The following is a 15,474-nucleotide window of genomic DNA, read 5'->3' on the forward strand; positions in this document are numbered from 1 at the left end:
GCTGCTGTTGTTAACAAAAAGTTTTTCCTCCTCTCTCACTAGCTGTACCGCTTGGTTTTCTTGAGTACTGCGCTTGCTGTCGCACCCGTCGCCGATGCTGGGGAAGGCTTTGTCTTTATATCGCCACCACTTTTGCTGTTGTTGCTGCTTGTCATTATGTTATGGCTGTAGCCACTCCACAAGTGAAGGCGGCGGCCGCGGCGCCGCGGCCGCCGCCGCCGCTACCGAATGAACGCATGACTGTTGAATGTGGGGGGACGTGGGTGTGGCGAACGCGCTGGATGAATGCATTCTTCACGACATTTCGTGATGAGCAAGGAGTGAGCGGGCGGGCGACCAGGAGAGTGGAAGAGGAATCTTCCAATCTTCTTAACAGCACAACTTGCCTTACGGTGAGAAGTAGGTTTCTTAACAAGGCCCTGACAGGATGAGTAAGCAATATTTTTCTGCTGTTCTAGAAGAATAATGCATTCAGGCACACGATTTAAGGGATTTTTCAATTTAGATGAACTTTTTTTTAGGACGACAGTTAAAAAGCTGATTTCTGAATTTTTTTTTACGAAGAACCCTACGGCCAAGGAAATCATTTGGAGAACGTTTTAAGTCTTCGATTTTAATGGGAATCGCTTATTAAGCCTTCTTTCTAATTTAAAATTATTCCATGGCTGCAAACTTTTAATAAGGATATGCCGAGATTAAATGTTTATAATATGCTTCTAGATGACGGCAAAATTATGGGGTTTATTCTACCAGTCAATAGACGTCGTGCTCACTTACACCCTCACTACAAGGTTGCAAGTTTTGCACTGATTATGGGAATCTATAAGAGCTAATTGTAAGCGTAGGCTGCTTAAACGGTTTGCAGAGTTCTTAATGAAGTTCTCTGGTAGATTTATAATGACTTCAAATATCACAAATAACCAGGATGCAAAGTATAGCGAATAAGAAGAAGGAAACGTTTGATGGTAGGATGAGTAATACGGGAACACTATGTAGACATCTAAACTACAGACGTGTCAAACTGCTCCATCATCATCGATATTTGGAGAAGTAAACATTTTTACTCACGTTTTTAAAACTAAAAATCGCCATTGTAATTGTCACATAATGGTTATATGTAATAATATAATAGCAGTAATCGTGTAGGGCAGTTTAAATTTTACGTTTCAGTTCAAATTATATATGCAGATCGAAAAAAAAAAACAGCGAGAAAGTAACAGCGTTTGGTTAGACCACACGATCGCATCCTGCCTTTCACCTCAGAGATGTGGACATTTGCTTTAATTATAGATAAGTTTTGTAATAATAATAAGATAAAAACAAACAATTGACTTGAATGAATACCAGAACGATGTTATAAAAGCTAGGAAATTTTATGTCACTTTGATACATTTTCATGTAACCATGCATATTCTTATTAAAAAATGATTGCTTATTCAGTAGTTGACAATTGTCGTTTGTAGCGATAATAATTATACTAATTATTATTTATTGTTCTTTATTTAGTAATAATGACAAATGTAAAAGCACTTTTGTATAACTTTCGTTTGGATTGTTGTTTGTCAGTTTGTCTCTGGCTTAACGATCTGATAGATTCTAGATATATATATATAACCAGCTTGTTTGCAACTCTCCACCCTTGGTTGCACCACTATATATGAGTTTTTCCCATTTTTTGCAACGAATATCTCTCTCTATTCTTTACGTTTAGTACTAGTTTTAATGTTTTTAGTAATAATCTTGTCATCGCTGTTTCGCTAAGACCGTGATCAATTTACTTGGATTTTTTTTTCTATCTGTCTGAATTCTTCTTTATCATATAATATTTGTTATTATTTGGATTTCTTAATGTAAGTATGCATTTAGGCAACAAGCGTTTAGGTTTTAGACTCTATCTGACAAAAGCATACTGCAACAAATCGAGCGTTTGTAACACTTGCGCATGCTGACTTCATCGTATACAATTTTACGTGATAATTTCTTGTTTAAATTCAAGATCATATATATGCTATTTAATGCGTTTCTAATTACTGCGCCTACCAAAACCTCGCCATCTTCTATCAGTATTTATGGCGCGCATTTTGAAATACGTACAGCTTATCGTTCATCCATCTTGATCTACTTCTGCACTATTATTTAGATGGATTATAACCAATATAATTGATTACCATCAACTAATATTCTCCAGGTTCGCTGTACCTCATTATAGAGGAGGGAATTTTAGGAGCAATGGGGAATAAACTGTAAAACACATACGCTACTTATCACTAGGGCTAAAATAATACGTATAAACATGAAGCGAAACGGAGAAACTTCCAACGATTGTTGTTGTTGTCGGAAACACAAGTATAAGCGTGCGTCTGAAATAACATTTAAGAATTTTCAATAAAGCGGAAACACCCTAAAATATACTCGGCTATATACAACATATGCTGTTTCGACCAGTTATCAATCACTAGCTTAGTTCTGTCGCTAATTAAGTTGATCAATTACCGTAGAAGGGCAAACGTTCGAAATCGTTTCTAGGTGCTCAGGACGCAACATTTGGGTTATTGAGAAATATCTAGGCCGTCAATTAACAGTTTTCAACCGGGCTTTTATTAGCGAAAGATGTAGTGATTAAACTTAAATGAGATCATAAGAATTATGTACGCTTTGCTTGAAATTTTGTCGAAAACTGTCATTTTTTTTTCGTTACAGCTTCTTAGAACAGCTGACCGCTATAGCTGCTCCATAGGAGACGCTTCTATCGACATCATTAATGTTATTATTTTTGTATTTAATATTTTACTGTCGTTATTCATTTGAGCAGAGATTATGTACTATATACAGTAACGCGGAGGGTGAGCAGAATTAAGCTGCGACTTTTTCCTACTGATAGTACAATAGACTAGCTTTTTCATTCCAGACGATTCAGTATGGCGTTATACGTTACTATACAGAAGCTATCTGTATAGGACAAGGTTCAATCGATAAGATACTGATTTGATAATAGAAATATCAGCAGAGCGAACCAAAGCTCCATGATGAGTGCAAGATTGATTTCGACTCTCGCTCACCCAACCGTTGTAAGATTTCCGGCAGTGACACATCTCACGTTCTCTCGTTTGTCTATAATAGATTACATCGTTTATCACTTCACTAACATAATCTTCTGTTTCTACTTCAAGTGAGTGCCATCATTATTTTCCCGAATTAGTATGAAGCTTATTGCAACTTTTACCTCCTGCCGCATTACCGTAGTTACACATTTATATATATATATATATATATATAGATGCATGCATTTTCGTTATCTTCGTCTCCCCTACAATCGTTTGCAGTCCCACCTAGCATTGCGATCTGCGTCGGCTCGTGCTCTAGACAATTAATTATATGACCTGTTTTTATTGCGACAGTTATTTAAAGGACAACGCGTTTGCCACGTTTGTGCCGGCTTGAGGACATCTTGTCAATGTCGCGTGTTAGTTACTGTATATTAGCTAATAGTTAGCTCGAGACCGAAATGCTCTTCGATCTGATCTCGATAACGAGAATGCTCGCTTTTACTAGTGGCTTAAAGGACACACTTTCCCTGCAGTTGCGCCATCTCTTGTTGCCTACAGCGTTGTGTCTTCACCTATTTAACAAGTCGGCGCATCATCCATGATTATTTGATTATAATAATAATATCGTCATTGAGACGCAGGACTATGGCAGCGTTCGATTCTAAGGTCGATGTTTTTTTACTGTGTAGCTTGTTAGTTTGTCGCCGACTCATGAAGTGCGCTCAATGTTGGTGATAACAACAACAACAACAACAACAACAACAAAATGAGGATAAACAAAATTTCCTTCACTAACTAGTTCCCTATCAGCCCGAGACAAAAATCGGTTACGGTTTAACTAATCCATTAATAACAAGGAGGCTCGATATTTCGATGAAGACCCACAGTACCGTATGAATGTCCTATTTTAATATAGTTAAAACTGGAATTCGTAGCAACATTACAATGAGGTATTTAGTTACCGGCGTTGAGAGTCTGAGCGAAGCAACGGCGTCTACCGCTGAATGTACGAACGGTAAGTATTATTTGACAGGTTTCACTGACTTTGGAGACAAAGGTGTTCTTATCTAAAATGTACTTAAAAAATCTATCGATTTGATAAACATCTTGACTTTCAGCGCGATCGAACAAAACGGTCTATTGCGTATCATTAATACGCGGACGGGTTTTATTTTAAGACGTTCCTAAATGAGTCGACTCTAAAAGGGTAAAGAAAACGTTTACCTCATTTCGCGCGTGCACGATCTCATAGAATCATTTCGCATCTCAGCCCAATGCCGTTATGCTATATAGTTTTGTCACCAGTTGGACAATGTACGGCAATTAGCGGGCAGACGATCATGAAGATGCCCATGGCTAAGAGCTAATCCGCGTTTTTTCGTAAGTCTGGTCTAAGCATCATCACGAAGACCGGGTCAATAAGTACGCCCATCTATAAGTTGAATGTAAGTACTATATCAATTAGCTATAAATTTACATATTGTGAATATGCATATACATTTGAAGCATGACTATACCCTATGCTCGAGCGTGTCGACCCAAATCAAGATGAACAGCTTGAAATAATTTTCCATTTTTGGAAAAGGCCTAAAGTGAACGGGTATGTTCATGAGACGATGCGACGCTTGTCAAATATAATGAAATCACCCAAACAGCAAATAGTAACTATTTTTAAAATAATTATTTTGATTGCCGTTATTGCTATGTGAGTATTAGAACTGTCTGAACGGAGCCGTAAGAGGCACCCCGAATCTGAGTAGTTCCAAAGATAAAATCGTGCTTAAAACCTTTTACGGTACGCGAATACACATACTTCTTTTCCTAAAAATGGGTACGATGTCGTTGGCCGTATTTTCAGAACATCTGTATAAACCTGTCTAGAAACAGTAGAAGGTACGCAGCTATCGTACGAATAATCACCACTCGTTCACCGTGGCAATTAGCCAGGTGCCTTGGGGGACCTCACAGTTCTCTGGACACATCCGGGGGATGACGCGACCATCCTACTCACTATGCTTCACGCAATGATAATGATTGCATATAATATACGCTGAAAATTAGTAATACTAAATATGCACACAATTGAATATAACCAACAGATGACTTTAATACGGACACAAGGGAGATCAGGTTCATTAAAGGCTCTGCCTTTCCAACAAGAATATAAATTAAGGGTTTTCTCAACGTAGTAGTAATGGGTACAGACCAATCTAACTAGATTATTACTTTAGGCGTTGAACATAGCGGAACTACCATCACTCGTCGTTATAGTAGGCCTTAGGGCATTTCGAAGACTTATTGCTTTGTTTGTCGGTTATTAAACGGTAGCCTGGAGGCCGGCGACAAGTTAAAGCCTAATTACCTCCGTTCATTCGTATAGGTATTGTCTACTACACGGAAAATACGTGTGTCTATTTTCCTTCGAGAGACCTTACCGATTCGTTTGTTTTCGCATTACGCACAGAATCAAAATGGCAAAAGCATTAGAATAAAAAGGATCACTTCATTTAGTATACCACTGGGTTATTAACACTAGTCTGTGTACAAACGCCGTCATCAACCCACTCCAATATGCATTCAGTAATAGTAAAAATAATATTCACATGTTGGTTTCAACGTTTCTGGCCGGAGGGTGCGATAGATTCAGGTGCTGAAGATGGCTACCCAACGTTGCGACTTCTCCGTGATAATGATGCTGTTGTTGACCAGCCGCTGGTGATGATGTGTTCTTGTTGTGGTTAGTAATGCCTTGACTGTTGGTGTTGATGTTGTTGCTGGAGCTGTTGGTTGACACTGTTTGTGCGTGAGGAGACTGAACATGATGAGGGTTGTATGATGGGGTGTAGGGGGGGCTGGGGCCGGCGTCCACAACGCCGTAGGTGCCACTGGACGCAATGCTGTACCTGAGAATGTCAGTCGATTTCGGAAGACGAAAAGTGATAAAGGTTAGTGAATAAGATGAAAGTAACTAGGAAATGATTTTGAATTTCTAGTTTGCTTTACAATGTGAACCTGCTGTACATTAGCAAATTATTCAGAAATGCAACATATAACTGCCATTGGCTATAGGGGAATATGCAGAAGCATGTATAAGGCCAGCTACAAATAAAGTATCACAGCTTGTGCAATGAATGACATCGTAGAGAACATCAACGCATGCATATGATGGACAAAGATAGCAAACTTATACACATTTCCCACAAATACAGACGCAAGATGTTCGGAAAGTTACGCAGAGACAAGCAGGAACATTAGGGAAATCAAAAACTAGTGGGAAGGTAACTTTCTGTTTAATGTTTCTTCTTTCATTTGTAAATACGTACAGAATTAGCTTGGAGGATTGTAGACCTCATCCAGACTCCTTCCAGACCTTTATAATTTCTCTCTAAATTTTGATTTCCCTTAAAATAATTTCTGTAGACGATTTCTCATCCTTTATTATTTTGTTACACGCGGTATTATATATATAACAAGTGTATACATACATATATATTTTTTTTTCATTTGCGAAGGCTAAGGAGAAGATATTGCGCAGATATTTTAGCTCGAAATTGCTAACTATCGTAGAGGGTTGCGTAACTGTCCGAACATCTCCGAATCAATCGGAGCCCCGAGAAAGAAACTTTTCGAATGGTTGGGCCCCCTGCTAATTAAGTACGCTAAAATATTCTAATAAGTTGGAAAATTTGATTTGGGCATTCCAGTTCTATTTGAAATTGTAATAGGATCGAAAGTCGACCCCAATGTTTTAAATTCTATTTGTCTAGGTCATAGTCGAATTGTCGAGCTACTACGATTTTCACAAATACACATATTATATTATCTATAACAAACCTATTTTCGTAAGCCTGATTAACTTGGCCCCCGTGATAAGAAATCCCTTGAATATTTGGGCCGTGTACGCCGTTGGAGGTGCCAACGCTCAACGGAATAGACCCAGACGACTGTCCATGTGAGTTTTCGATTGCTGGAGATGTTGTTTTGAGGTACTCTGCCAAATGGTTGTATGAATCCTGTGAGGAGGTGTCCACGTATCGATCGATAAGGCGTGTTACTGGATTCTGATACGACGCACGATGGCCACCCCCGCCGGAGCGGTTTGAGCGTATGCTGCGCCTCTTCTGAGACACACAGCACAACGCAAAGCAGAATCAAAAGAGAAAGAACGATTCGTGATTGTTTGTAACACGTTCATTTTGCCTAGGTGACACGTTTTACTAGGCTCACCAAAATTCCTGGCGCTACCGTCAACGCTACCTCATACAGTGCTCATCAGAATCATAGTCATGCTTCTCTGTTTATTGCAAACCGGTTAATCTGTTTAGAACTGACGTGCCACTGGTTCGATTTGTAGTTTTGATTTGACGATCACAGCTGCCCCCTTTTTAATCGTGCAGGTATAACATCTTTTTAAGTGATTTAAGTGAGTTTTTCTCAGTTGGGCCTGATGGCACGATTCTTGAAGAAATGACTTACTCTTCTTTGTGAACTGTTCGCGGATGAAGATCCAAGCGTGCTAGAGTTGAACTTGTGGAACGTTGTACTCTGGCTATGCGCGGTAGCCAGCGGGTGACCGACATGGTGGTACTCGATGCTATACGGTAGGGATGCCGTCGATCGATGAAGGGGGTCGAGAGCAGCCCAAGCCGCCATCTTTCTTCTCGCGGCTGATTTGCAATTCAAACACGCGCGCACATTACAACAGATACCAACAACAATTAGCAGCGGTAATAGTAGTTAATGTTATTAAGGAGATTTAAGAGGTAACAGAGGCGTTCAACAGCGAACAGGCAAGCAGCAATAAGCTTCACACTCTTTAGCAATTTTGTAGGTGACGCAAGCAGCCACAATAATCAGAAGTGAAAAGTCTCGTTGCGTATCGTGATGTAGAAAAGAGATGCTTTTCTTTTCTATATCCGTGTACGCATAGCGAACGACCCACACGCAGCACAAGCAACTAGAACAGATTCAGGATGCGTGAAAGCTCGATCAAAGTCCGCTTTCTTGTAAGTGAATACGTTTTTAAAACATCTAAGGAAAGATAGATTGTCCTGAAGGAAAAACAATACAAACGAAGGATTACTTTGATATCTTTGCTGAGCATCAGAAAACCGTATCCGGGCTCTATTTACGACTCCTTTACCTTTCACTGCCAAGTGCTTTACGTCTATAGATGACTTAAACATTTATCGTTGCTTTATTTTGTTACAGCATGAATCGTTACATAAAGGAGCTGCAAAAGTCAACCTAGAAAAGCTATTCGATTTAATTTTTGACAGCAAAAGCAGAAAATTCAATAGGTGAAGGAACAGATCTAAGATGAGTGTCAATGCTCAAATAGTTGTCCGCCAATACCCTGGTGGAATAGCTGAAACGATACTGTATCATCGCTAGCGTCGCAGTGTTCAGTCTAAAAATATGTCGAACCGAGTGAGTAAAAATTACGTCGCATACAACGTTGACGACGAGGAAGTTGCGCAAGTCAGGGGGTAGGACAGGAAGAGGTACAGAACGAAAGGGAATAAGGAAAGCACTTTTTGATCCTTCGTATTCAGGGCGTTTCTCCGTTTGTTTAAGAACGAGCAGGTGTCAGCGGCTATCGATACAAAGACAAGCAGAAAAAAGAAGCGCTACAACTCCCCATCAACAGAGTTGGCTGTCAGCTTCTAAACACATTGACCCATCGTACAAACAATACCGGCATCAAATGGACCATAATCGCCCGAGAATACATTCTCTATCCATACAAGTGAAAACAATAAGGTCCATTATCTTTCCTTCCAAGAAAATACGTGAAAAAAATTAAAAAAAAAAACGTTCAATACCCTGAACAGTGACGACAGTCTCGCCTCAACTTAGTATCGTCCAGGCTTTCTGAAGTTACGAGCGTTTAACATATGCATCGCAACAGGTTACACAATATGGGTAACTGTACGCAGGTCGTTCTTAACAATAGATGTCGAAGCACACAATTCGTATTCTTTGGAACGCTACTAAATAACTAATCAGTGAATAGGCTTTTAGTACATAGCAGGCATTCGTAAATCACTATAGAAAAATCGGGCTGGAAACAATAAATGTGCAGGCATACTATATTATCGCACACTATCACAACATCTAGTTCAGAACAATGTAAAAACAAGTTCGCCTAAAGCCGACCAGCCTTCTTTCTCCGAACACGTGGTGGCCTAGGTTAGAAGGCGCGCTTCGTTTCGCCCTGAGAGCCAGCCATTTGAAGCAATGTACAGCCGACGAAGAACTCAAAACATTCAATTTAGTTATTTCTTTGGAGGAATCGTATGACAAATATTAGAAACATGCATCGATTGTACGCCATTCCCGATCATCATTATAACAGCAGCGGTTCTTTCAAAACACGAAGACCAGCTTAAGATGTACGATGCAAAATACTGATCTAATATGACGACGGCAAAAGGGCTATATTATTTAAATTGGTGAAGCTGAAACGTCTTACTTCAAATGCGAAAGTTGTCGCAGATCAAACTTAACATGAAGGGTGGCAGTAAAGGCGATAAGAAGAGACTGCGACTGTCGTTAACGATGTTGTTTATTACGATCAATTTGCGCGTTACCTTCGTGCAGTACCTAATCTGGTGAAAATTTGGCCTGAATCAGCTAGGTAATCAAATCTTACTGTAGCGTATGAGGAGTTTTTGGTGGAGGTGTAATATATACGTTGTATGAATCGAAGCCTCCGATGAAGTCGACTAACACACGGTAGTTTCCGAATCCAGATGGAATATCCGCAGCGTTAAATTACACAAATCGGTGTTTCTATTAGCATAGAGAAGCCTATCACTGATATGATGTGGCCGTACGGTAATGGCAAAACTCTGTTACAATACTCGGAGTAGATTCATACGAGCACTTCATTGAGCACATATAACGTATTCTTGATTTTATACGTGTACAAAGAAGGTTGGACGAAAACAGGCAGCTCTCAAAGGTGCTACGTGAGCTGACTCTCTCCAGCCTCCATATTGGTTTAAGCAAGATATATGAAATGTTCATCGTACAGGTGTGCATATCTACAGAGGCTCACTGTCGCAGACCATCGATTTCCGGCGTCATTAAAAAAAACTCTAGGTCAATCAAAAGAATCTCCTTGTGTAAACTAAATAGACTTAATAAACGGTATTAAAGTTGGCTGAAAAGGAAATATGTTGTTGTACTCTTTTTTAGCGTTTTAAAATTAGTTACTATTACTCTATTGCGTCAATTAATTGCGGGCGACAATTAGGCTTTGATGTGCCTATGTAAGTTTCGATGTGCACACCTTCTGATACCTATTAAGGCTTCCCAATCATGTGGAGTACAAAAACACTTTTCTGGGTTTCGAGTATTAGCACTAGGAGTTTTGAATTGTCAAAGGATGCTCGATTGTTATTTTCTCGTAGTCTGGCTGAACTCAGCCCAGCGGCTGAGATCTGAATCACGCAACAAACGTAACTCCCAGAACAGCCCATACCGTTACCACAACTAAAACCGTTGGCAAGAGAATTTCACTCGTCAGACTATACAGATCAGACTTTATTCTCGCAACTCGACAGGGCTATAAAAATAAATAACTATGAAGTCACCCACAATCCAAGCTAATCATACCATAGAGCGTGCAGATTCGTTTACATCATCGACAAGCAGAACTGCACCCGCTTAATATAACGTTTGACGTGACGTTGTCCTGAAAGCTTCGTGCCACACTTATGCAGCTGCTGTAGAGCCGGCTAGTGCGCCAAGCTCCTCGTCTGGGCAAAGGACCAAGAAAAAAGTAGATGCCAGACTGCAGAGTGATGGCCAACTATTCGCTCTCAGCGTTCGAAATACAGTCATGTGGTAGGGCGCAATGGTCGCTGAACGTTGCCATGATGGTAAACGGTGCTAGAAACTAGTTATATGTAATGTCTTCTACGCCTTCAAGATTCTCGGTTGAAGTACGTGTGTGTTTACGTTTCTGGCACTTTGATTTATTAGCTTTTCCAAGAATATTTTAAAGTTTTTGATGATACTTAAAGTGAGCTGTATCTAGATAGTGGGAACGTGCGCTGAGGGCACTGTACTAAAAGGCACGCCGTTCGCTCCTTTTTTTTAATCATACGCATAGTGAACCTGATTTATGGCTATTTCTGCAAATATAATAATCAATTCAGAAAATACCTTATCGTTTGTTTATTCTTACCAGTACCTTAACGCTTAATTAATCAGTTTTATGTGGTTATTTATCTTAAATTTACATTTTGAATGAAAAAAAAAAAATGATAAATGCACTTACACGATGGATCCTCCTGGGTATAATTGTAGATGACAAAGGATCCGCCAATAATCGCAAGAAGACCCAAAAACATCTAAAACAAACGAAGGAGTAAGAACTTACTATTAGAACAATCGTTATTAGCTATAAATTTATCAATCTACCGCTGTTCCGTGAGTCTTTGCCTTGTTAAACTAAACAGTTAACATTATTTACATTACTGTCTTTCTATGAAGAACCTGATCATTTTGAAGACGCTATGCTAGAGCTTGCGGGTTCCGATAGCGGTCTTTGTCACGATTCGCTGTGGCCTAGCACTACTTATCTGAATTTGTTTTCGATCGCGTTACTTCACTAAAGGTCGATAAAGGCCAGAGGTTGTATTTTACCCAAGTATTCATCAGGTTCGTTTTTGGTATTTATGCATTCAGTTGACGTACAAACATTTCTACTAGAGGTCCAATATCGGCTGCTAAACGATAAATATAATTTTTATAGTAATTCTTATCATAATGGGGAAGCGTATTGCCCACAGTTGAAACGTACCTGAATGGCAGCTTGTGCGCTTTCCACATAATAGTACTCAACGAGACACCCATCGACGGAGGCTGGTTTAGTGAAACCTGCCAATTCATCCGGGGTATTCGCTTCAAACATAGCTTTACAGCCCAACCCGTTTATTTCAAACCATGACCGAGAACCAGTACCTAGATTTAAATAGTTCAGCTCCTGTGGGACAAGTTACATCGAAAACAACAAAAAAAAAAAAAAAAAAGTAATACATGACTTAATAGTTTTAGTTATAAATACTGATATAGGGAATAGCAATAAGCTAGACTATCCTAATTATAGATAGATTTGCTTCTCTGCTGTCTAGCATGGAAAAAGAATCAAAGATCACGAATATCGAGTAACGACATAAAGAAAGTAGAGTTAATAAAGCTTTTGCTCAAGAAACGTAATGATAATTTAAAATTTTAAATGACTTTCTATCAGGTCCACCTAGGTAACGATCTTTAGGAGTCCGATTTTTTTCTGTTTTAGCCTGTCGTTCCATCCCCCATTCCATGCGACGCTTTTAATCGCACTTCACGTATTCCGTTACTCTTTCTTTAATAATTTTTTCTGCTTTGTTACTGATGCACCAATTCATTCGCACAAACTCCTTCACCAGTTGTTAAAGGGGCGTCTCCTCTCAGAGGCGTCCTTGCATCCAAGGATGCAAGGACGCCAGAGTGTGTGCATCTCTATCGTCTTTTGCTTACCACATCACCCTCCTTTCCTTCCCCGAAAGCAATTTTAAGTTTGTCTTGTCCACTGTTTCGAAAGGCCTGGCGTGAACCGAAAAATACGTCAACACTGTATTGTCCTACGCCACAGACCATGTCACGTGGATAAGGTAAACAGTACAAACATTCTAAGCTTCGCATAACCCGCGTCGGTTAACGACGTTCGAGAAGTAAATATACGTTTAATATTTGCCTCAAAAGATCAATGCAACTTTTCTAAGTACGCTTAATTCTTGACGGGTATGAGCTAACTCTCGGTGCTAACACCCTGCGCAAAAATATATCAATGAAGACGTTGCTTATAGTCCGCACGAAAAAACATTTTAAAAAAGCGTACTATAAGTTATTTTGCTTTTCTGAAAACTTTGAAGACCGAATGCTCCATATGCCATTCGTTAGATGCTTGAATCCACAAATTTCACACACTAGGAAGGATTAATCCAATGACAACTTACAAAATTTAGTTCTCAACCACTAAACGTATTTATTGAGCATCAATAAGGCTTGTATACGTTGCAAAATGAAGATTTACATCCGTCATCGAATGCAGGGTCTTCGGCACCTATACCATAAATAAGATGATAAAAGCTAATTTTGTCACTTTTTTTTTGACGAATTTTGACAATCTTTTTAGAGCAAATTTTGGGATTAATCCAGTTGCTGCTAGCTGACACGTACCTAATTTCAACTGGTATGTGTAATGTCAATCGTGGCATCATTCTATTAGGTGATAAGAAAAATCTATCAGGTGATTTATTACAAAACACCAGAACGATACGCGTTTGTTTGTCCAAAAATAATCTTCTTATTAGACGAACGTTCCACCGCGGAAGGGTTTAAACTTCTTAGACGAGCAACTAATACTGCTCCTCGCATGTACCTTCTTAGAAATACAGAACGTAGATAAAGGCAGAGTGCGTTGTAACTACCCCATTTAGTATCTGTCACCACACGACTAGTCCATTAAGTAGAAAAAATAGAAAATGTTAATGAATAGGATGATGTGGAACGAATAATGTGAGTTTTACGATTGGTTTCATTGTTTTTTATATTGACTAACGTCCTGTTCGTGCATAATATTTCCGCTCGAACGTTCCCGATATAAGTGAAAGACCAATAGCCTTTCATCAAAGCGTTTTCCTCAATCTTTTCTAACCAAAAATCGAAACGCGCAGGGACCAGCTCTTTTCTTCTATTGTCGTTCGGACGTTCAAGAAAGCCTTTACCGACCGCGTAAAAAATAATAGCGCTATGAGCTGAGTGAGAAGCTGGCATCGCTTAACGTGCATCGATCGCTCTGTGACTCTGCACGCTTTTATGTGCCCTCCAGGTAACAACAAAAAAAAGCACTCGCGCCTCTGATATAGAACAACACAGGCCGAAAGCGTATATATGATTATATAGCATTGGCAATATATAGCGCATACATCGCATTTACAATATATAGGCGCACTTTACCTCCTACAACAATTTAGTACATTATTTTTGTTAATTTTTCGAGGATATACAAATAAATCTAGTACACGCGACCATAGGTCGGTTTTTATTCATTTTATTATAGTAACGCAAAGCAATTCGAAGCTATATGGGCTAAGAAGGTTCAGGCTGTTGCCGAAGCACATCTGTCCCATGAAGATAACAAAATCTGACTATGGATAATAAAAAAACTGGTAATATAATTTGTCCTAATAATGCCTCGATGGATTCCCCATGGAGTTCATCAAAGTGATCTATTTGATTTCCATCTAAGGAAACTTGTATTTGTTGGTGACAAACATTTGGACTTGCTGTATTGCGAAACGGGCAGATTCTTGTATTACAATTATCACTATCAGTACTGGCAATACACCATCATTACCTCCTGGTAAGTGTTCTAAGCTTATCCTGCATCTCGTGCTAGCATCGAAACAAGCTTGCATGGACAACTTGATATATTTTACATAAAAGTGGGCTAAGACGAGCTCTTTCGACTATTAGCAGTAACAGCTTGTACTGATAAGGCTACACCCAAAGCTGCAGCGGTCTCAAGCATTCGGGTCCTATCGACTAAAACACCGAGACGCAATGCAATTTGTGAAAGGGAGCTCGAGTCATCGTCATCTTTAGACTTCAAACTGTCCAACTGCATTAATATGGGGTAAATTAGAATATTTGTTGGAGGTTCTTTGTTTTAGCGTATGTGCGTCGATCCGCTGTTCTCGATATTGAAAGAAAGCCAGTTTTTCTTGGGCTTATTATGACCAACACAGAAAAGTCGTTTTCGAAAGGTAGAAAAGGATATCCAAGGTTTTGCCCATCAATGAATAACAATAGACCTAACTATTATAAGCCTATAAGGTGCCCATGTCGTTGCTGATCATAACATCAATGGGCAATCAGCATTTTTCTAACATCTATGCCTTCTTGAATTTTCTCTGCTTTGTTCAAATTAAGATTCACTGGGATTATCTGTTGGTGGCGTGCTTGAAGGGGATCTTAACAAGACATCTGTCGACGAAGCGACATTGGATTAACGATTACAGTAAAAAGATTCTTGCGATTTGTAAGCATTTCGTAGTTCCGGTGGAAGTGACGATCTGAGCGAATGGCAGTTAATAGGCATCTCATGAGCGAATTGGTTACAAAAGGAGAACAGAAAAAAAAATGCATCCACGTTCTTTTTATATAGAGTTATTGATAATAGATACAGCTTATGAAAAAGCAATATCAATTCCACTCCAAATTTCGAAGATCCCGTGTAGCCGAAAATGACTTTCTTCTTAAAACTAAGCGCAGCGCACGCTTAAGAAGAACAGCGATAATCAGTTAAGTTATCGTCTAACTTGACAAACGTACCTACCTACCTACCTACCTACCAGCCACAATCGCT

General features: G+C 39.4%; 1 protein-coding gene across 2 annotated transcripts; it reads right to left on the reverse strand.

The window, feature by feature from the left end:
* Nucleotides 1–1,354: 1,354 nt before the first annotated feature.
* On the reverse strand, nucleotides 1,355–12,045 carry LOC111258908 (uncharacterized; the record flags this gene model as incomplete). 2 transcript variants are annotated; one of them, XM_022830473.1, is given in 6 exon segments in its annotated part: nucleotides 1,355–5,950; nucleotides 6,882–7,168; nucleotides 7,524–7,714; nucleotides 9,703–9,775; nucleotides 11,338–11,410; nucleotides 11,863–12,045. In XM_022830473.1, coding segments are annotated over 6 exon segments (1,017 nt in total). In that variant the 3' UTR covers nucleotides 1,355–5,646.
* Between the last annotated feature and the right edge of the window lie 3,429 nt (nucleotides 12,046–15,474).

This window comes from Varroa jacobsoni, unplaced genomic scaffold (assembly GCF_002532875.2).
Source record: "Varroa jacobsoni isolate VJ856 unplaced genomic scaffold, vjacob_1.0 scaffold_275, whole genome shotgun sequence".
NCBI lineage: Eukaryota > Metazoa > Arthropoda > Arachnida > Mesostigmata > Varroidae > Varroa > Varroa jacobsoni.